This window comes from Notolepis coatsorum (genome assembly GCF_963971535.1).
Source record: "Notolepis coatsorum genome assembly, chromosome: 9".
NCBI classification, from domain to species: domain Eukaryota; kingdom Metazoa; phylum Chordata; class Actinopteri; order Aulopiformes; family Paralepididae; genus Notolepis; species Notolepis coatsorum.
The window spans coordinates 55,910,859-55,935,245 of NC_140173.1; the positions used below are offsets into that span (position 1 = coordinate 55,910,859).

The window sequence follows — 24,387 nt, forward strand, 5'->3', positions numbered from 1 at the left end:
CTTGGGTATGTACTTTTAGGCACATTTTCTGAAAATATGGCTAGGGCTTAAGAGGTTAAACACTCCAGGAGACACCACAGGAACCTCCCTACACTTCCGACACCACATTTGATCCATATTTATTACTAAAAGATTTTCACTACCTCTACCTCATTTCTGAATTTTGTACTTTACTGTATGAAGCACAATTTCAGGAGGGTCATACAGAACCAAGCATTTCACTGTAATGTGTACCTTTATGTGACAAATAAAACAAAACTTGAACTCAAGACCAAGAGTGTGTTCAATGTGAGACTAACGCATCTCTAAAAGCATCTACTGTAGTCAGTTAATTCAGGAAGGATCAAAGTGATTAAACCATTTATAACAACATATGATTATACCGTTTTATTTAACCCGGTAGCACGACGCTGCTCGACACTCGCCGCTAGCGGGGGAACACTAGTCGTCTCCAGGCTAAATACATGCGCTCTCTGTGGGCTGATGGATATACCTGGGTAGACAACGATGGCCTCCCTGAAATCTTCAGCATCAAATCAGAACAGTCTTCCATTTAAACCTCCTCCTGGACTTTTGCAGTTAAGAAAAAGAAAAGGTCGCTCTCCCCCGCTTCGATCCCAATGGGGATGAGGACGCTCAGCCACTCTCAACTTATTTGCTCCCCTAGCCGATTGGCTTTTTTGTTACACATCACACCACACAACGACCTCTGCATGAAAGCAGAGTCCCAACTCCTCGTCCAACGCCACTGGGTCCGCCTCCCTGGAGGGCAAGGCCCTTATTTGCAAGTCCTCCGCTCATGGTGGCCACACTGTCACCACTGCTCTCATGGTGGCCACACTGTCACCACTGCTCTCATGGTGGCCACACTGTCACCACTGCTCTCATGGTGGCCACACTGTCACCACTGCTCTCATGGTGGCCACACTGTCACCACTGCTCTCATGGTGGCCACACTGTCACCACTGCTCTCATGGTGGCCACACTGTCATCACTGCTCTCATGGTGGCCACACTGTCACCACTGCTCTCATGGTGGCCACACTGTCACCACTGCTCTCATGGTGGCCACACTGTCACCACTGCTCTCATGGTGGCCACACTGTCACCACTGCTCTCATGGTGGCCACACTGTCACCACTGCTCTCATGGTGGCCACACTGTCACCACTGCTCTCATGGTGGCCACACTGTCACCACTGCTCTCATGGTGGCCACACTGTCACCACTGCTCTCATGGTGGCCACACTGTCACCACTGCTCTCATGGTGGCCACACTGTCACCACTGCTCTCATGGTGGCCACACTGTCACCACTGCTCTCATGGTGGCCACACTGTCACCACTGCTCTCACCGTTTCTCAGCCTGAACCTGAACGAGAAAACATGCCAGGCCAAAATAATTGTTTCTTTATGCCAAAAATAACAAATCCATTCATTCAGAAATCAATAATAATTTGCGTTTGGAAATGTGAGTCATCCTTTGTGTTGTTGCCTGGGAAACCATAGATTGTTTTAAATTACTTTAAATGACTGGAGTGGAGAGAGAGTGTGAGCGTATGGATGCAGGTAATCATGGAGTGGAGTGGACCGGAGAATAATAAAAAAATTATATATATATTTTTGTATTTATTGTGTACAAGAAAGAACTTGCCCAGTGATGGAGATGGCCTTGCACAAGCAATGTTATTATATGTATTGTGTTTGATCATTTAGATCAGCTAGTTAGCTTGTAACCCGTCAACAAACACAGCTGGCTTCCAACACTATTGGAAAATTGGTCAACAAGCCAACGGTCTAACTAACTGAGGACTGACCCAAACTATTAGGATATTTTCAACATTTCAGAAGACATCATTTATACCCTCATCTTTTTCTTCATTAGGCCTAATTCATTGCTTAATGAATTGGTCTTTAGTCAGTGTTTTCCTCGATTTCAAATCATAGTTGATGTCTATATCAGAGTCTAGATAATGAAAATAATGTATAATAATAATAAAGAAAATAATTCACCAAACACCACCGTAACAACGTCCGGTTCCTCTAGCCAGTGATGATGTCTCTCTGGCTACAGTCTGGGGTCCACAGACGTTCACCGGAGGGGAAACACTTCCTATCTGGGGTCACTACCTTGACACAACACCGCCACTAAAGCCGTGTTAATAAACTAGAAGAGGAACCTTGGCTAGCAAAGTCTGAATAATATTCTTTAAATCACTTAAAAAAAAATTATAATAATAAGTAACATTTGTACAGACTTTTACTTATTAATATTAATGAATCAAGTCATATGTAGTCAACAATAAACCATGTAAAGGTATATAGTCCAGGGTTCCCACAGACATTGCTAAATGAAATTCAAGGACTTTTAAGTACTTTTCCAAGCACTATTTTTCATTTTCAAGGATGTCACTCGAAGGATACAATTCACTTTTAAACAGCATTTTAAGCATCTTCTTGGCCTGCTAGACAGCTAGAGCATCACACGCGAAGAAATGAGGAAAATCAGTTGGAGCGCGTGAGACAGCGACTCGTCAGATTTTATTAAAACAGAACAAAAAGAAAAAACTATTTGTTGATTCAGAACAATTTGATCATGGATGAACAAAACCTTCAATATGAATGGTTAATTTGAATTTCAATGACTTTTTAAGCACCTTGTTTAAAACAATTGGCTGTTTTAAAGGAATTCCAATATATATATATATTTTTTTAAGTACTTTAAGCACTTCAAGGACCTTGTGCAGACCCTGATAGTCTATATACTATAAAGTACACAATACATATTATCTTGTCCATGCAGCACTGAACAATCGTAGCCCTGCAATGTGTGAATTACCCAGAGAACAAACACAGTAATGAGTCAGCAGGGCAGGTCACAAGAGTACACAAAGCACAGCAACATCAGCCAGCAACACCCAATACAAACTACAAACACAAAATACCAAGTATGCAGTATGAATCACATGAACACCTGCACACGGCATCAGGAGGCATTACCAGCCTTGTACAGGCCTGACCTCAGGTCTGTGTTTACGCAAAACAAATGCCCCAGCAGCATTTCTAGTTTGACAATTCACAGCAGTCAGTGGGTCAAGTTATTATTCCCAGCTGGAGGCACCTAAACTAAACCAGCAGATGGCAGTGTTGAACAACAGCTGCAGTTAATGAGGCGCCGTTAAGACACTAACACAGTCAGAACAGCAAGCACCAAGGGGAACTCGTCATGCCATGCCACTTGCCATGATTCAAGTCACGATTTACACAGTACATTTTAGAGTCTGATCACCGGTATCGACACCAAGAAGGTTGGACTTTCCAGTGTTAAGACAAAACAAAAACAAATATAAATCAACACAACACAAATATAAATCACCTCCATCTCGAAAGTCATGGAAAAAATAGTCTACGAACAGGTCGAAAAGTACCTAGCGGAAAAAAATCTAATCTACGAATTCCAATCTGGCTTCAGAACATCCCACTCCACTGACACATGCCTTCTCTATTTGAATGACCACATCAAACAAGAGGTGGACGCAGGCAAATACTGCGGCATGGTCATGCTGGACCTACAAAAGGCCTTTGACACGGTCAATCACTCCATTCTGATTGACAAGCTAAAAGCAATTGGTTTTGATAGTCTATCAGTGAGCTGGATGCAATCCTACCTTGAGGGGAGGGAACAGATGGTGGAGGTAAACGGTACCCTATCCCCCCCCCTCACAGTGAGCTGTGGTGTTCCACAAGGAAGCATACTAGGACCGCTACTGTTCCTAATTTATGCAAATGACATGTCGTCAGCTTGTGACTGCAACTTGTTCCTGTTTGCGGACGACTCAGCCCTGCTGGTCTCTGACAAGAACAAGTTACAGGTTGAAAAAACCCTCAGCTCGGAACTAGGCAGAATCTGCATATGGCTCGCTGATAACAAACTATCATTACACATGGGCAAAACAGAGTCCATTCTCTTCGGTTCAAATAACAAACTCAGCAAGACCGACGGCTTCTCAGTTACAGTGGGTGACAATATTGTCACAAGGAAAGATGAAATTACCTACCTGGGTTCCATCCTAGAGGCTAATCTCTCCTGTGACAAAATGGCATCCAATGTAATAAAAAAAGTCAACCAACGAACTCGATTCTTGTACCGGATCTCCTCTCTGGTAAACAAGAATACCCTGAAGACTCTGGCAGGAGCACTCATTCAGGGGTACTACGACTATGCTTGCACCTCATGGTACCAAAGCACCTCAAAGGCGCTAAAAACAAAATTACAAACATCTCAAAACAAACTGGTCAGACTACTGCTTGACCTTACTCCTAGAACCCACCTCACCCCTGCCCACTTTGACAACCTAGGATGGCTTAGAGTAGATGACAGAGTACAGCAACTTGCAATGGGCCTGGTCTACAAGATACACTACACGACCAAGGTACCCATGTACATGGCAAAATACTTCCCAAAGGTCAGTGAATACCACGATCACAACACCAGAGGGAGCTCCACAAATCATGTTAAACCCAGATTCGGCTCAAATAAGGGACTAAACACGTTTCGCAATTATGCCACATCAATGTGGAACGCCCTACCCAAAGCTGTAAAGGAATGTGGATCACTACCCACTTTCAAAACCTCTCTCAAGAGACACCTACGGGAGACTGCAATTCAACACTGGCCCCTGTAAATATCCTAACCCAACCCCCTCCAATGTACAGTCATTTACCTAGTATGGTTTTGCCAATAGTCCAATGTACAATTTTGTTTGTTTGTACAGAGTCTCCCCCCCCTCAATGTACAGTTTTGCTTGCTTATACAGTGTGCCCCCCCCCCCCCCCAACCACCTCCAATGTAAATTACCCAGTATGGTTGTCAATATCCCAGTGTACCCAACCCCCCCCACCCAACCTCCTCCAATGTACAGTTTCTACGTCAAATGTATATACTCCCTTTTCTTGACTCCTTCTGTATCACAAACAGTACTGTATTTGCAAATCTGGTATGTCATAAATGTATAGATGTAGCAGTACTGACTATCTGTATGTCATGTATGTCATATATGTCCTGATGAATTGAAAATGGGGGACCCTGGTGGAAACAAGACGAAAGTCTTTCTCTGGTCTGCATCCCCTTAACAATTGTGTGTATTGAGCTGTACTGTATTGTACCCATTCTGCAATCTGTTAATAAAGTTTTCAATCAATCAATCAATGAGATCTCACAATCAGTTCATCAATCCGTGATAAACAAACTAGGACAGAGACACACACGTAGGACAGAGACACACAATTAGCCAGTGTGTCAAAATTGATTGATTGATTGAACATTTTATGAACAGATTGAAGAATGGGTACAATACAGTACAGCTCAATACACACAATTGTTAAGGGGATGCAGACCAGAGAAAGACTTTCGTCTTGCTTACATCAGGGTCCCCCATTTTCAATTCATCATAACATGACATACAGGTAGACAGTACTGCTACATCTAGACATTTATGACATACCAGATCTACAAATACAGTACTGTTTGTGATACAAAAAGAGTCTAAAAAGAGAGTATATACATTTGAGGGGGAAGAAACTGTACATTGGAGGAGGTTGGGTAGGTGGGGTGGGAAACTGTACATTGGAGGTGGTTGGGTGGGTGGAGTGGGGGTGGGGGGGTTGGGTAGGCGGGGTGGGGGAAACTGTACATTGGAGGGGGTTTAGATAAGCCATGATGGGCGGATATGGGATGAGGCTGCGATCATTAGACTGTTAAATCATTGCTCAACACACACACAGTGGCTGAGATATCTCTAACATGTTTGGGTAGGGAGAGAGAGGAGATGGGGTGTAGAGATGAATGGAGGGGGGAGATAGAGAGGGGGGAGTGTACAAGAGTGCTACTAGTTCAAACAGACTAATGAGACGTTTAACATTTAAATGATCCGTGGTGGCGAGTGGCAACACATTCTGGGTGGGTGAGGTGTGTAAATACATCACTATAACTAGAGATAACCTAGCTAAATATACATCACTATAACTAGAGATAACCTAGCTAAATACATCACTATAACTAGAGATAACCTAGCTAAATATACATCACTATAACTAGAGATAACCTAGCTAAATATATATCACTATAACTAGAGATAACCTAGCTAAATATACATCACTATAACTAGAGATAAGTAACCTAGCAAAATACATCACTATAACTAGAGATAACCTAGCTAAATACATCACTATAACTAGAGATAACCTAGCTAAATACATCACTATAACTAGAGATAACCTAGCTAAATACATCACTATAACTAGAGATAACCTAGCTAAATACATCACTATAACTAGAGATAACCTAGCTAAATACATCACTATAACTAGAGATAAGTAACCTAGCTAAATACATCACTATAACTAGAGATAACCTAGCTAAATAAATCACTATAACTAGAGATAAGTAACCTAGCTAAATACATCACTATAACTAGAGATAAGTAACCTAGCTAAATACATCACTATAACTAGAGATAACCTAGCAAAATATATCACTATAACTAGAGATAACCTAGCTAAAGTGAATCTATCTGAACAGACTGGGCTTTTCCTGTTACGGACATTGTTTGATTGTGTATAACAATGTGATGATCCCTTAAACGCAGCCCCCTTTATCTTGACGCATCTCAGGATCTAGATCCATTATCCACAACAACACAGACAACACAGGTACAGGTTCCCGTCTCTGCCTTCCCAGCTGTTTCATTGCTGAATATGGGCCAACCCGTTTAACCCGTCTGTGATATGAAATTCCATCTGTGCCCAGATGGATATGGCACCGTTCTCTGCTGAACATCCTCACAATAGGGACTAGGCAAAATCTGCATATGGCTCGCTGATAACAAACTATCATTACACATGGGCAAAACAGAGTCCATTCTCTTCGGTTCAAATAACAAACTCAGCAAGACCGACGGCTTCTCAGTTGCAGTGGGTGACAATATTGTCACAAGGAAAGACGAAATTACCTACCTGGGTTCCATCCTAGAGGCAAATCTTTCCTGTGACAAAATGGCATCCAATGTAATAAAAAAAGTCAACCAACGAACTAGATTCTTGTACCGGATCTCCTCTCTGGTAAACAAGAATACCCTGAAGACTCTGGCAGGAGCACTCATTCAAGGGTACTACGACTATGCGTGCACCTCATGGTACCAAAGCACCTCAAAGGCGCTTAAAACAAAATTACAAACATCACAAAACAAACTGGTCAGACTACTACTTGACCTTACCCCCAGAACCCACCTCACCCCTGCCCACTTTGACAACCTAGGATGGCTTAGAGTAGACGACAGAGTACAGCAACTTGCAATGGGCCTGGTCTACAAGATACACTATACGACTAAGGTACCCATGTACATGTCAAAATACTTCCCAAAGGTCAGTGAATACCACAACCACTACACCAGAGGAAGCTCAACAAATCATGTTAAACCCAGATTCGGCTCAAACAAGGGACTAAATACGTTTCGCAATTATGCCACATCAATGTGGAACGCCCTACCTAAAGCTGTAAAGGAATGTGAATCCCTGCCCACATTCAAAACCGCTCTTAAAGAGCACCTACGGGAGGCTGCAATTCGAAACTGGCCACCGTAAATGCCCAAAACCCCCACCACCTCCTAATAGACAGTCTCCTCCCCACCTCATGTATATATTCCCTCCCCGCCATATGTATATCTCTCTCCCACCCACCCACCCCCTCCTAATGTACAGTCCCCTCCCCATCATATGTATATACTCTGTCAGGATCTAGGGGTAACAGTACTGTATATTTGAATACCGTTTATGTCACAAATGTATCAGTACTAAATACCTATATGTCCCTATGCCATAAATGTCATGTATGTTGTGTATGTCATAAATGTCTATATGAATTGAAAATGGGGGCCCCTGATGGAAACAAGACAAACGTCTTTCTCAGGTCTGCATCCCCTTAACAATTGTGTGTATTGAGCCGTACTGTATTGTACCCATTCTGCAATCTGTTAAATAAAGTTTTCATTCATTCATTCAGGTGTAGTCTGACGTCACTGGTTGTTCCACCCGTATAGGGATTTATCATTGGGAAAATGGATTATCGGCTATTGTAACAATTCTGCCGCATGAACATTGGCAAGCTTTCCATTTTTGCACAAAATGAGTTCCCTTCTACCACTAACATGATTGTTTAAGCATTTTTGGTTGAAACAAGGTAGTTATAAGGTTTTTAATTTGTCGTAAAAAAAGAACCACAATTACCACTAGGCAGCCTGTTGTTCAGTAAGCAGCGCTATTGGTTTGTTAGGCTGTCGCCTTATCCCTGTCACGGGTCATAGTACCAAGCTAGCTAGTGTGGTAAAATTGAGTGGTCAAATTTACTTGGAATGATGTAATTTGTAACTGTGACCAGAATGCCACAAGGTGTGGTAGATCCTGAGAACACCCTCAGGACTGTTGTGACAGTTGTTAATCAAGATAACAAGGACAAAGGAGATGTTAATCCAAATCAATGCCCATACAATGGAGACCAAAATCACATGGTAGTGTGACAAGTTACAGCAGTAGCAGCTGCCCTGAAGCACAGAAACCACATACTTGCTCTGAAATCTTATAAGTAAAGAATGTTATACTGGATTAGGATGAAATACAATATTGGAGTGGCTTTGAGTGGATTAAAAACTCTATAAAGAAACCAAGAAACATATATAGATTAGAATCAAGAATCAAGAGTCAAGAGGTTTATCTACATCAATGTAAAGTGTCAACCATCTGTTAGCAAGGATGAGGTTGACTCAAGTTTGGGTTGTTTAGTATTAAATTGCAGCTAATTAATACACTGTTTAATTCTGGATATATATAGATTATTACATTAAAAGTTAGGCAATAGAACTGTTTATTGTAACATATGTTAAACAGAGTGGCTCTGATCAGAGGAAGCCAGATGCCACCGTGAGCAGGAAACCAGGTGTGAAAACACATCACCATACATAACGCTTATATTGAAACACGTTGACATTAGGGCCGTTCTTTCAACCTAAAAGTGCACTTTCTTCAACCTTGAACCTAAATTCCTTAGCAACCCGTGTTACCAAGTAAACAAATCACGGAACGATAGCCAGTTAGTTAGCACCAGCCAGGTATCAACGTTAGCTCCTGGAACGATAGCCAGTTAGTTAGCACCAGCCAGGTATAAACGTTAGCTCCCGGAACGATAGCCACCTTAGTTAGCACCAGCCAGGTATCAACGTTAGCTCCCGGAACGATAGCCACGTTAGTTAGCACCAGCCAGGTATCAACGTTAGCTCCCGGAACGATAGCCACCTTAGTTAGCACCAGCCAGGTATCAACGTTAGCTCCCGGAACGATAGCCACGTTAGTTAGCACCAGCCAGGTATCAACGTTAGCTCCCGGAACGATAGCCACGTTAGTTAGCACCAGCCAGGCATCAACGTTAGCTCTCAGAACGATAGCCATGTTAGTTAGCACCAGCCCGGTATCAACGTTAGCTCCCGGAACGATAGCCACGTTAGTTAGCACCAGCCAGGTATCAACGTTAGCTCTCAGAACGATAGCCATGTTAGTTAGCACCAGCCATGTATCAACGTTAGCTCCCGGAACGATAGCCATGTTAGTTAGCACCAGCCAGGTATCAACGTTAGCTCCCGGAATGATAGCCACGTTAGTTAGCACCAGCCAGGTATCAACGTTAGCTCCCGGAACGATAGCCATGTAACCCTCTGCTGGCGCGTGCTGTGCACTACAATCAACTCTGTGTCAGTGTAATAGCAGTCTGTGACGTCACGGTATTGAGAATCATACCGGCGGGATCTCGAAATATCCTGGTATACCGTAATACAGTCATACCGCCCAAGCCTATCGTGAACCATTTTAAATCGGGGCATGTAGAGAGTTTCGGGAACGAGTAAAATGTGCAGGTCCTCTTCTCAGACCTGTGGGGCAAAGCACTGCATGCATCATGCCGACTAGCAAGCTAGCTAGCTACACGCCACGGCATGTTGATACGATAGTAGCCCCTTTCGTGACTGTGATGCACCACGATAGCTAACTAACGTTAACGATACAAGCTCAAACACCTTATAACTACTACTACTACTGTCGTGTCCATAAGTTCCCTGGCAGAATACTTTGTGAGGACAAAGGTATACAAAGAGAGAACCATTTTAAATCGGGGCATGTTAGGAGTTTCGGGAATGCCGACTAGCAAGCTAGCTAGCTACTAACGTTATAGACTATACACAATATGTACAACGACACAATGATTTACATTAGTATTTACAGTGATTTAATATGCAGCGAAATAACGTTATACGATTAAAATTATAAATTAAAATATGGTAACGTGGTTGTGGCTTTTACAAATAGTGGTTAGCTTTAGAGATAAATGGCTATGATCACGGAGCACTAGTGTTGGGTAGGGATGTCCCATATTATCGGCCTACCGATATTATCAGCCGATATTGGCATTAAAATGTGATATCGGAAAATATCTGTATCGGTTTTCAATTTTCTTTTTTATATTTTTTTCCCATTTCTATAACCTTTATCTACCCAGGCAAGCTAGTAAGAACAAATTCTGATTTTATTTATTGTCAAAAGTATGCATAATGTTGTGTTAATTCCACAACAAGAGATATGTAATGTTAATTATCTGAAATTATTCCGTTTTTGGGGGGGGGGGGGGGGGGACCCTGCACATATCGCTATCGGTTGATATCGGTATCGGAAATTAAGAGTTGGACAATATCGGTATAGGTAAAAAAAGCCAATATCGAGCATCCCTAGTGTTGGGTGAAACAGATACTAGCCACAGATTCAGGGTCAGTTATTTTCCCATTGTACGAATTGTTAGTTCAAGTTCAAGTTCAAGTTCTTTAATAGTTGTCATACAGAAGTACAGAATACTTTCATACAAAATGCTTCTTACTGTTACGCTCCAGAGACTGTGCTAGACAAGATAGTATCAAATAACATAATAACATAATATAGCATGAATTTAGAAGAAGAAAATGAGGTCACAGTTGTTCGGTATAGACATATGTACAATGTTCTGAGTTACCATATAATATACAATACACAACTATGCAGTGTACTAATGTACAGTACTATCTAGTGCAAAGCAGAAATGGGATGAGGTACAATTTTAGGTACAATTTACAGTAAGGTGTACGAGTTGTAGTGCAATCCTTCATCCATAAATATAAAGTGTGGGGAGTGGGTGCTACAGTGTGTTTGTTTAAAGTGGGTGTGTGCTATAAAGTGTGTGTAGTGGGTGCTACAGTGTGTTTGTTTAAAGTGAGTGTGTGCGTGTGGATGTGTGTGCTATGTGTGTTTGGTGGTTGTTGTTGTGTAGTGTTCATTCATTGTTCGTTTAGCAGCCTGATGGCCTGGGGATAGAAGCTACTTCTGAGTCTTTCTGTGCTCGCCTTGAGACTCCTGTATCGCTTGCCTGACGGCAGCAGTTCAAAGAGGCAGTTGTTCGGGTGGCTCGAGTCCTTAATAATTCTCTTAGCCTTCCCCTTGCAACGCTTGTAGTAAATGTTCTGGAGGGTGGGGAGCCCCCCTCCAATTGTGCGTTCGGCTGAACGTGTCACTCTTTGTAGTCTGCTTTGGTCTTTTGCAGTGCTATTCCCAAACCAGGAGGTGATGTTGCCGGTCAAGATGCTCTCTATTGTACATGAGTAGAAGTTCTTAAGGATCTTCTGGCTGACTTGGAACTTCCTTAGGCGCCTGAGGAAGTAGAGGCGTTGTCGTGCCTTCTTCACCACACTGTTAATGTGTATGGTCCATTTCAAGTCCTCGGATATGTGGGCTCCGAGGTACTTGAAGCTGTTGACTCTCTCAACCGGTGCCCCGTCGATGCTGAGGGGGCTGTAGTCCTTGACCCCCGACCTCCTGAAGTCCACAATCATCTCCTTTGTTTTGCTGACGTTCAGGGAGAGGCTGTTTTCCTGGCACCATCCCGCCAGGACCTTGACCTCTTCCAGGTAGGCCCTCTCGTCGTTGGCAGAGATCAGGCCCACCACCACTGTGTCGTCAGCAAATTTGACGATTGTATTGCTACTCCGCTGAGCCACACAGTCGTGTGTGTACAGGGAGTAGAGGAGGGGACTCAGAACACAGCCCTGGGGGGCCCCTATGTTGAGGGTGATGGATGAGGAGGTGCAGTTGCCTGCTCTCACCACCTGGGGTCTGCCAGTCAGGAAGTCCAAGACCCACTGGCAGAGGTCATAGCCCAAGCCCAGGTCCCTGAGCTTGGCTATGAGTATGGAGGGGACTATGGTATTGAATGCCGAGCTGTAGTCGATGAATAGCATTCTCACATAGTTCCCCTGCCTCTTGTCCAGGTGTGATGCTGCTGTGTGCAGCACATGGGATATGGCGTCCTCCGTGGACCTGTTGGGGCGGTATGCAAATTGCAGGGGGTCCATGTTGATGGGGAGGGAGGAGCAGATGTAGCCCTTTACTAGCTTCTCAAAGCACTTCATGGCTATGGAGGTGAGAGCTACAGGGCGGTAGTCGTTGAGGCAAGCAGGCTTGGATTTTTTGGGTACAGGGATAATAGTGGACTTCTTCAGGCAGGTGGGGATGACAGCCTGTTCTAAGGACAGGTTAAATATGTCAGTGAATACTGGGGCCAGTTGGTCGGCACAGACTTTTAGGACGCGGCCGGGGATGCCGTCCGGACCTGCTGCCTTCCTGATATTCACTTTTTTAAAGGTCCGCCTCACCTCATGCTCTGTTACCCTGAACACTGCGCCTCCATCAGCAGCCGACCCCCCCCCCCCCATTGCCGAGGCTTGTGAGCTGGTGTTGTTATTACCAGCATCAAACCTCGCATAGAAGGTATTGAGGTCGTTTGCTAAGGAGATGTCACTGTTCAGTTTGAGGGAGGCGCCTTTGTAGTCTGTCATCGTTTTGAGCCCCTGCCACATAGCTCTAGAGTCAGCTTGTTCAAACTGGAGTTCAATTTTATCCCTGTAGCGCCGTTTGGCCTCTGACACTGTCCTCCTTACGTTGTGTTGCGCCACCTTGTGGTCGTTCATGTTGCCTGCCACTAGGCCGTCATTGTATGCTTTGGTGCGCTCTCTCAGAGCTTCACGGACGGATTTGTCTACCCAGGGTTTTTGATTTGGGTAAACTTTCATTTTGGTAGTGGGGATTGTTTCTTTCACCCTAGTACAGACATAGTCCAGCACTGTCTCCGTGTAGGCATTAATGTTATCTGTGTCGCGGAATACAATCCAGTCTGTGTTGTGAAACACTGACACTAGTGTATCCTCTGACGTCACATCCCATTTCTGCACCTCTCGCGAGACTACGGGAGTACTTTTAATTCTTTGTCTGTACTTTGGTGTAAGGAAAATGGATGCGTGATCTGACTTGCCAAAGCCACTATCAGAATGAGCCTTGTAGCCACCTTTAAATTGCGTGTAACAGTGATCTAGGATGTTACCGCCTCTGGTGTTGCAAGTCACATGCTGGTAGAAATCAGGCAATACCTTTCTCAGATTGGCGCTATTGAAATCTCCCAGTACTAAAATGGCGGCGTTAACGTTCGTCGCTTGTATATTGTTTACCTCGTCGTGTAGTCTGGAGAGCGCGGCGTTGTTGTTGGCTTGCGGTGGAATATACACTCCGACCAGGATGATCGCCGTTAACTCCCTCGGGAGGAAGAAAGGACGACACTTGATGGTTATATATTCCAGTTCTGGGGAGCAGTGATTGGATAATTCCTTCACATTCGTTGGATCACTCCAATTTTTGTTAAACATGAAGGCAATACCTCCACCACGTTGTTTACCGGACTCTGATTGTGTCCGATCCTTCCTATGGATAAAGAAGTGATCCGCTGGTTGAATCGCGTGATCTGGAACCTCCGGTGTTAGCCATGTTTCGGTGAAGCAAAGGACATTGCAGTCCCTAACGTCTCTTTGATATTGAATCCTTGCTCGGATGTCATCCAGTTTATTGTCTATTGATTGTACATTGGCTAGCAATATACTGGGAAGTGGTGTACGGTGTCGTCTGGATCTCAGCCTGTTTCGGATCCCAGCCCTTTTTCCTCGTCTTCGCGGCGGCTTCTGGTGTTAAGCTTATGGAATGTAAGGGAAATCTGATCCTAGGTCTGTGACTGACTACAGGCAGGAGGCAGGCTATGCTGTGGTGACGTCAGTCAGCAGTGCCAAAATAGCAGTGTAGTTTCCCAGCGAACGAAAACATAAACGTTGTTATTTTGCTACCTTTACAATTAATTGCGAATATTTTCATGTTGAGCTATAGATTGTGGATAAATACGCACAGAAAGGTACACCATGCCAACGTTAATGCTTTATTTATCTAAAACGAGCCGATTTAGAAATGGTCAATGGGGAAATACATTGCATTCCACAGAGGGTGGAACAGGAAAAAACGAAAATGACGTAACCACTACACCTCCCTATACCTGGCAGGCAGAGGTTGTGTGGTACGTACTACAGTTTATTTTTTTTAATAAAACGTCATGCATTGTGTTTGTTGAATGCCTTTGTTATAACTAAGTTGAGCGGTATGGCCCACTTAGCAAATAGAGACCTTTTATTACTTTAATGGGAGAGTGTGTGTGAGGTTGCATGAGGGAGTGAGAGGGAGGGAGAGCGGGGGGTAGGGAGGAAGGGAGAGAGAGAGTGGGATGCAGGGAGGAAGGGACAGAGAGAGGGGGATGTGTAGGGAGTAAGGGAGAGAGAGGAGAGAGGGGGATGTAGGGAGGAAGGGAGAGAGGAGAGGTGAGAGAGGGGGGTGTAGGAAGGAAGGGAGAGAGAGGAGAGAGGGGGTGTAGGAAGGAAGGGAGAGAGGAGAGAGTGGGATGTAGGGAGGAAGGGAGAAAGGAGAGAGGGGGTGTAGGGAGGAAGGGAGAGAGGAGATAAGAGGGCTGTATGGAGGAAGAGAGGGGGTGTAGGGAGGAAGGGAGGGAAGAGAGGGGGGTGTAGGGAGGAAGGGAGAGAGAGGGGGATGTGTAGGGAGGAAGGGAGAGAGGAGAGAAGTGGGTGTAGGGAGGAAGGGAGAGGGGAGAGAAGGGGGTGTATGAAGGAAGGGTGGGAAGAGAGAGGGGGTGTAGGGAGGAAGGGAGAGAGGAGAGGTGAGAGGAGATAGAGGGGGGTGTAGGGAGGAAGGGAGAGAGGGGGCATGTAGGGAGGAAGGGAGGGAAGGGAGAGGGGGTGTAGGTAGGAAGGGAGAGAGGGGTGTAGGGAAGAAGAGAGAGAGTGGGCATGTAGGGAGGAAGGGAGAGAGGGGTGTACGTAGGAAGGGAGAGAGGGGGCATGTAGGTAGGAAGGGAGAGAGGGGGATGTGGAGGAAGGGAGAGGAGAGGTGAGAGAGGGGGTGTAGGGAGGAAGGGAGGGACGAGAGAGGGCGTGTAGGGCGGAAGGGAGGGAAGAGAGAGGGAGGAAGGGAGAGAGGAGAGGTGAGAGAAGAGATAGAGGGGGGTGTAGGGAGGAAGGGAGAGAGGGGGCATGTAGGGAGAAAGGGAGGTAAGAGAGAGGGGGGTGTAGGTAGGAGGGAAGAGAGGGGGGGTGTAGGTAGGAAGGGAGAGAGGGGGCATGTAGGGAGGTAAGAGAGAGGGGGCATGTAGGGAGGGAAGAGAGGGGGGTGTAGGTAGGAAGGGAGGGAGGGGAGAGAGAGAGGGGTGTTGCAGGGAGGAGTGGTATGAGGTACTGCTGGGAGGCCTGCCCTGAACTGAGGGTGCGGTTACACCTTTCGTTTCATTTTCGTATCATTGTCATATGCGTTTCGCCACGACGTCGTGCGCCTCGAGTCACACTTTCGTTTTTTTCGTTTTTGTCACCCAAGCACACTGATGTAGTACACTGCCAAAGCAGTAGGTGGCAGTAGGTGGCAAACATGAAGGCAATTTCAACCAATCAGAACTTGAATGTGCCAATACACTTCCTGGAAGCTCCAGCAAAGAAAATATCAATAAGGCAGGCGCCTATGCCGCGCCACCATCTTGCCTATTTACTCAATGCAGCAATTATTTTTCAGCAAAGCCTAATAAAAGTGCAATAAACAAAACGGATACATTCACTGTGTGTTCTGCCTGTCATTTGTTGATGAAACAAAACTAACATCAACACAAGTGACCACCAAGAGCGGATAGTTTAGTCTAAAAAACGATCGGTAGCATTGTTAGCTGCATGCTAACGTCAATGGAATTTGCCATTATAACAGTATAGCATTGTGGCTAGAAGCTAACGTTAGCTCACGCTACTTAGCCAGCACCAAACTGATGATATCGGGAGCTATCAGTGGTTAGATAACATTAGAGACAACGCTGTGTGTATTAAACAAAGGTGAATAGATGACTGGGCCATTTTGTTTAATGCTTGTTAAGTTGAAAGAGGAGCTTTGAGCTAACAGGGTTTGATAGCTAACACTAGCTCATGTTATCCAGTGGCAGTGCCAATCGGTAATGCTAGCAGAATGAATGGATGTAAACTTTCTTTAACATATTGCATATGGGTACAATACAATACGGCTCAATACAAACAATTGTTAAGGGAATGCAGACTGTTGTAGCTTGGACTGGGGTCATTATAACAATAACTTGACAACACATAGTAGCTGCAGCTATTTGGTTTGGGACAGCTCTCTGTCACCGGAAGGGCACGCAGATGGTATCTACTGCGCATGGGCGTTTTCGCAACAACGGCTCATGCAGACTACACGCCGTTGTCTGCGCATTTTTTAGCGTTTCTCCAAAACGCAAACACAATTTTGCGTTTCAGCCGTATCCACAAAAAAACGCCAAAAAACGCATTTCTGTGTAATAGGGACATGAAACGTATTCAAAAACGTATAAAAAAAAGCCACAAATACACTAGTCTAACCATGGCCTGAGTCTGCTTGTACCCGTCATCACATTTACCACCACGGGTCGTCCTTTGTCCCGCCTGTCTCCAACTAGGGATGCACCGATCCTACTTTTTCAGTCCCGATACCGATACCTGGGTTTGGGTATCGGCTAATACAGATCCGATACCCATTGTCCAAATTTATTTTCCAAAAAAGTTAAAAAGATTATATATTTAATCAAAGTTTTATATTTTATTTTTTATATTAAAATATATTTTGTTTTTAAGAATTGTAAAGGATCACAAGTGTATTTTTGATTTGTTGTAAACAAAGATTCATTCAATTAACACATTGAGTGCCAATGACGAGCTTTCTTGTTATTTTATCGTTATTTCTTTTATTAGCAATATCCATTCATTTTTCATCCATCCAGCCTGACGTTATCATTGGGAATGGCTCTGAGCTCGAAAAGGGCAAATACCGCCGCCTATCATCTCCCGGATGGTATTGCACATCATTGGATTGGATTGGCTGAAAAAGTGCATCGAAAAAATAACTCTGGTTACGTTTTACTTCTGGGGTATGCATCTGGATACTATTGCATTGACTGAGGGGACTGGAAGAAGTGTCGATTATCTGTTTAGGAGTATAACGTTGGATCAATAAACACGATCGATATTTGGAATGGCGATCAGGAATTGGATTAATCTTTTTGCAGAACATCTGATCTGAGGTAAGGACTCTATGTTACTAGTTTTGGGTTAATCAGATGTTTTTTTCACAGCGATCACGTGTGTGTGTGCGTAACGTTAACGCTAAGCACGGCATAAATAACCGATTTTCAGCCCGCTTCTCTAGCGTGCATAAGTACACATATACTATCGATAATCTAGCGTTTATTTGAAAACGATTACCGGTAATAAATCAGCCGAAAAATTACAACGTGTATTCCACTAAAGGGCTATTATCGCGGAATTTCTCTGAAATTACTAGAACTCTACGAAACTATACTCTTATTCAAAACGGTATAAAACGGAAATGTACCAATGAAAAAACAATCCGTTTCGTATGTTGACTGCAAGCAAGTCATTGATAAGCGAGGGGTGTTTTAGACCCATAGCCATAATTTAAGATATAGTTTAAGCGTTCGCAAATATCCCCGACCTCCCATTGACTAAAGCGCTGGCACGGAAGGGGTTATCTGGGCATAGGGGCGTGGCAATCAATGTGTTAATAAACTTTATTACATGGCGTTTTCACATTCGCCGAAATGCTTGCTTGTGATTGGTCAATAGCCCCCGACAGCGGTGAATTATTTTTCAATAACCACCGGTGATTATTGTTTTTCGCAGCTGGAGTAATCAAGCCCCACTGACACACACTGTTTCAGTGCAGCCAATCAGACACACCTGCCGGGCTGCCCTCGATAATAATAATCACTTTATTTGGGCTGACAAAGCCACAGAACAACTGCGATTTGTCAAATGAATTAGGTATATTGTTAGTAAGTTAGCCATGTAATAAGCGGGATAATGTATAGCTATACTCGGTCATCATCGCAAAATAATTGACCTTCACTGACGTTTAAAACACCTCGCCGAGGCGGCTCGGTATTTTAAACTCTGTGTCGGTCAATTATTTTGCGACAATGACCTCGTAGCTATACATTATCCCTTACGTATGCCTCACTGTCACTGTGTGGAAGAGACTGGGATCATTATTTTGTGCAAGGCAACATCAGGCTTGACTTAAAACATTACTTTCCTAACTTAGTGAAACTAAATGTAACAAATTAACACAGATATAAATGTACTGAATGGTTATTTCTTATTTTATTTATTATAATAATTTTTTGTCTTTTTTATCCGATCTTAAAAAAAGAAAAAAATAATGTATACCCGATCCAGCTATTTTACTGATATCGGCGGCCGATACCAATATCGGATCGGTGCATCCCTATCTCCAACACCAGCACACTCAGCTTCATGCTGTTTTCATGCATTGTGTGTTCCCTTTTCTATTGGAATTGACAGGGAAATGAAAATGTTATGGTTAACCCTTTCAGTAGCAGTTTTCTTCGGGATGTTTCAGTAGATCGTTTCAGTGGAATTGCGTTGCCAGGGGACAGCTTGGACAGCAGTCGACTTCCTGACGCGACGACTGCCGAGAAATCAAACGCACTCCATTCAGAATGTTTACTCTATACTCTTCACGTGTGTGTATGTGTGCACCTGAAGGGGTTAATCGTGCCGTCAGGTGGCAGAGAGATGAGAAGCAGGCACTGCTAATCTCCAGGGGACAGGGTTACTGTACGTACTGTTATGCTTGAATACTCGGATGGTGGCTCCCGACAGCCTGGCTCCCAGGATGAGAGATGTGTGATTCAGCTCATCGCTCAGGATCAGGCAACCCTGTAACAAACAAGCACAAGAGCAACAAGTGAAGTCAAATTTAAAGCAGCAGAAAACCCCTTGTGATTTAATATTTTGATAAATAAAAAAAAAAACGTGTACATTAACACTTTGACTGCCATGAAACGTGTTTTGACGTCATTGCTGGCCATGCTCAAGTTGCCAGGGGACGCTGTACAGCGTCCTTATATCAATATTTCAAAAATCTGCGATCGGATTCATATGTCCCCTCCGCTGGCCTGAGATCCACCAGCAGGACCCACTGAGCTCTCTGGCGGTTCAGGAGCGCCATCTGGTGGCCGATCGGCGCAATCGCTTTAACAGGAAGTGGCATAGAGGTTGTGCTACGTCCGTAGTACTTCCGGGTGCTCGCTATAGGTCCCGCGACTCTGGCTCGTCACGCTACACAGTGATCGATTGCCAATAACTCGATAAACAACATGATTTGGACGTATATACCATTATACAAGCTGGAGATGGACCGGGTAAATTTACATCCCATAATGATAAGATTTCAACTCTACGATGATCGCCCAACGGCGCGCGGAGACTGGGGTGAGTTTCAGCGTGTAACGTTACCGTCTTCGATACTAACTGCTATTATCAACATTTGACCCACATTAGATGATTGGTATAACGCTGCCCACGGAATTATAAACGGCCCCTAGCCCATCCGGTCAACATCAGATGACGTGTAGTAACTTCTAGAAGTACGTCTAGTTGTAATTTTTTATATCGCGCTGATTGCCATAAAACTGTATTGCATCATCAATATAATGTATTTGGGGCTATAGATCACGTTCTGGAGAAAGCTGCAGAAAGAGATGAAAACATACTTATACATTAGACCATACTTTACTATGAATATGTGAATGAAAAAGTTTAACGTTGCTACACAATGAACAATACATATAGGACTTTGAATGGGCCCTAATAATGGCAATGTAGCAATAGAATTTAAAAAGTTATAGCCCTGCAAAGAAGGGGACTTTCTCCATAGACAAATAGCGCTGGCAATCTATGGTATATCATGAATTTAACCTTAGGCAACCAAAGTGTTAAGATCAACAACTCCTAATCACTCATTTCTGAATGGATCTTTATTTAAATTTTTTTTATCTACTTTTTCTCCCAATTTTCTATTTTTCTCCCATCCCAATTTCGTATTATCCAATTCTTCCCTCCCCTGTCTCGAACGTTGTTAGACCATGCCTCCCACTGGTCGGCTGCAATGTGGACGAAGCCTTGCATCACGTGTCCCCTCCGGTACACGAGGAGGCAGCGTTGCATCTTTTCACCTGCACAGCGCAATCTCTCAGTGGCGAGGAGTAGCACGTGGGAGGCTCACGCTGCCCCCAATACGTCCTGATTCTGCTGTACAGGCGCACCAACCGACCTGTAGGAGTCACTGTCCACAACGTCCGATCCCCACCCACTGGCTTTCCCACCCCCTAATACTGCCAATTGTATTAGTATGAACGACCAGCCAAGCCGGAAGCAACGCCGAGAGCTGGGCTCGAACCCAGCATCTCCTGCGTTAGTGGCGAGCGCCTTGCCCACTGCGCCACTTAGCCGCCCCCTGAATGGATCTTTATGAAATGTACTACATAAGACTTCAGGCTATGGGTCCGTATGGATTTGTAAGCCATACCACCTTCTGGGGAAATATTACCTCTGAACTACCAACTACTACAGAAAAACTTGAGTAACAAGTTTTTCTACAACTCAAGTTCAGACCTATGTTACGTTAGCACTAAAATTGAATTTTCTTTCTGGAATCAGACACTTCTGAATGGCATCTTTCAAAAGAGACCAGGCTCATGCATGTGCTATAAATATAAAGTATGTTGTTTTGGTTTGCAAAAAAAGTATGCAGTCCTCAAAACTCAAACTAAAATGGCCAGGGAGACTCATTGCAGGTTAAGGTAAGAATGGAAACCACCCAGTGTTTCTCACATGTGCCGTTTTCTGGCCAGGAAGGGCAAGGGACGTAATGAAAGTTATGTGTAAAGGACTGTGTGAATGCTGTGAGATAAGCAATATTACTGTGCATTTGTATCATTCATACATCATATAATGAGTCATTGTATCACTTTATGAAATCTATTAAGTGTGGCCCGTCTGATATTCTAGTGGTTGTAAACAAATATGCCTACCGTTTGTACAATACAGGACAGTCCAAACACTGCCAAGTCCAACTACATGTTTGCATGTATTGGACAGTCACATTGACTGGGTCCCTTAGATTGGGGGATTGACCTGGGGTCTTGCTGGCTGGTCCTTTATGTACCAGAAGCTGACACTCTGGCTCTGCCCAGCAAAGCCTGGCAACCTCTGGACGTTTGTGTGAGTTAGGCTGGTGTAATCATACCAAGTGGTGCCTTAAACAATGACTGCCTGTATGTGTGTCTGACTGTATGCCTAGTACAGCCTCCCTGGCTAACTGTAATGTTACATTACCATTTTAATTAATTGGTGTGGGTGGGGAGTGGTTAGCTGCAGAGTTAAGTTGACTGATATTCTTTGATTTAGGCCATATGCAAGAGAGAAGCAAAGGCCGGGCTAATCAAATTAATGAATGCCATGCTGTGAATCTCGAGCCCACAGAGCAGGAAGTTCATAATTGAGTGTGGTTCAGGATTTTTCAAAATCTATACTATTGATTAGACCTGTCCCCGACTAAGGATTTGTATAGTCGACTTTGATTGGCCAAAATGTGCAGATAGTCGACTACTCTTTTGAATGCAAAAAATAATAATGTAAAAAAATATATAATAATTTAGGGATCATTCCATTTGGGCTGTGGGGGGTGCTTAATGTCTGAAGGAGTCGACTGAAGGCTTCTTGTCCTATGCGAAAGCATGCAATTGGTCCACTGATGGATTCATCTTGATCTAGTCAGTGTGTTCATTAGACGGGTGAAATCCTCTTTCAGTGCCTCTGTGCCCGTTTTATTAGGCAGTTAGCCTCGCTGGTACTGTATGCACACCATTAGCGTTAGCCACGCTTCTAGGCCTCTTTGCTTTTGGAAAGAATGATAAAAATAAAAAAAATAAAAATGTTAACCCTTTATCTGCCAGGGATTATTCTGATCTTAATCCCCTCTCTGCCACCACTATACGTCTATGGAGATGTTCCCCTTCTTTGCAGGGCTATAACTTTTTAAATTGTATTGCTAAATTGACATTACTATGTTCATTCAACGTCAAGTATCTATCGTTTAGGATGTAGCAACGTTCTACTTTTTCATTCACATATTCATACTAAAATACGGTCTAAAGTATAAATATGTTTTTATCGTTTTCTGCAGCATTCTGCAGAACGCGAGTTAGCTATAAATACATATATTACATCATCAAATGTAGTTTGATACCGATTGACGTCATATTAAAAGTTTCAATTGTACAAGGTCCTGAACGTCCTGCCTCATCATCTGCTGATTGCCATCACAGATTTTTGAAATATTGATCTCAAAGACGCCTTACGGCGTCATTGGCAGATTACGCATGGCGGAGAATGACATGGCAATAAAGGGTTAATAACGAATAAAGGGTTAATATAACTTTTTCTTGCATTCGACTAAGAGGTTGGCAGTCGACTACGGCTCCTTTCGATCGTTTAGTCGAGGTCAGCCCTACTAGGGCTGGGCGATAAAACGATAACGATAACTATCGCGATAAATTATTTCCTCGAAATAAACATGAAACGTAGTCGCAAAGTTTCGATATATCGATTTTCCAAGCTTGGATATGAGCACACGCACTAACAACCAATCAGTGAAGGAGATGGCCGACAGCGGAAGGAGACCCGGAAGGAGACCCGGAGGTAGGACTCCAGTAGTCAACAAGGCTGGCTAGGATAATTAGCTTGCACGGCGCTATTTTATAATTTACGTGCCGAGTGGGTGTGTGGCGTGAATTCTGAGGCCACGTTTATAGTAGTGTGGGGTATACAGTGGACGTCGTTGCAATGTATTGGGGCGGAACGGAGTATTTTAGGGTCATATTTAGTACATTGTCATGGAATACACCGCTTGCTCTGGCTAACTGCTAACGTGCGCGGACTGATGACGACATCAACTCGAGACATTCGCAGCAGCAAAACAAGTCTATTAATAGCCCGTCCATCGGCGCCGGGCATAATAAGTTAATTAAACTTGACAGACATTATATCGACGATAATTATCGATATAGAGTTATATGAAAATAATTTGATAATTTTATCGCGATAACGTTTTTGGCCATATCGCCCAGCCCTAAGCCCTACTATTGATAATCAATAAAGCCCTTTCTTTAGATGTAGTTTAATTCCTAAGTAACTTGAACTAGTATTGAAAGCTGCCATCAATTCCTCAAAAACAGAAGCCCAGCATGAAAACATTTTAGTGTTCTAAGAGGGAGATGAAATTGTGCGGATCGGATAGGATTCTAACAACCCAGAGCCTTCCATTTAAAACACGCACCTTGCCAACAAGTGCTGGGATGTTCATAGAGTTGGTGGCAAAGCCCATTCCTAATGCCATGGTGGATTCTACTCCCAAGAAGCTGGCCACAAGCTGCTCCAGCTCCTCGTGGATGCTCAGGTTACCTGTCGGGCAGAAATCACAACAGGTCACTCATATTGATGAGGCATGACTGCTGCACCTGTTGATCTACCTGGTCAGTCTTCCAATATTGCGGTTTTGTTGGTGCGATTCTGCTTTGCACTAGATAGTACTGTACATTAGTACACTGCATAGTATTGTGTATTGTATATTATATGGTAACTCAGAACATTGTACATATGTCTATACCGAACACTGTGACCTCATTTTCTTCTTCTAAATTCATGCTATATTATGTTATTATGTTATTTGATACTATCTTGTCTAGCACAGTCTCTGGAGCGTAACAGTAAGAAGCATTTTGTATGAAAGTATTCTGTACTTCTGTATGACAACTATTAAAGAACTTGAACTTGTCACCCCATCACATGTTTTGACACAGGAGACAGAAGGTAGCAGGAGACACATGGGGGCAAAATCCTCGACTACAATCGGTGGCATCAACTCTCCAGGTATTTGTAGAGGTGTATTCAAATATTTTTTATTGGTTATCAATTAAGCGAT

General features: G+C 43.8%; 1 protein-coding gene across 1 annotated transcript in view; it reads right to left on the bottom strand.

The window, feature by feature from the left end:
- Positions 1–24,387, bottom strand: part of sptlc3 (serine palmitoyltransferase, long chain base subunit 3) — a 154,603-nt gene that overhangs the window by 56,324 nt on the left and 73,892 nt on the right. Inside the window, exons 5-6 of the mRNA XM_084321704.1 lie at positions 23,743–23,867; positions 19,187–19,280 (exon numbers count right to left, since the gene is read on the bottom strand). Coding sequence (XP_084177830.1) covers positions 19,187–19,280; positions 23,743–23,867 — 219 coding nt within the window. The remainder of the gene's footprint in view (positions 1–19,186; positions 19,281–23,742; positions 23,868–24,387) is intronic.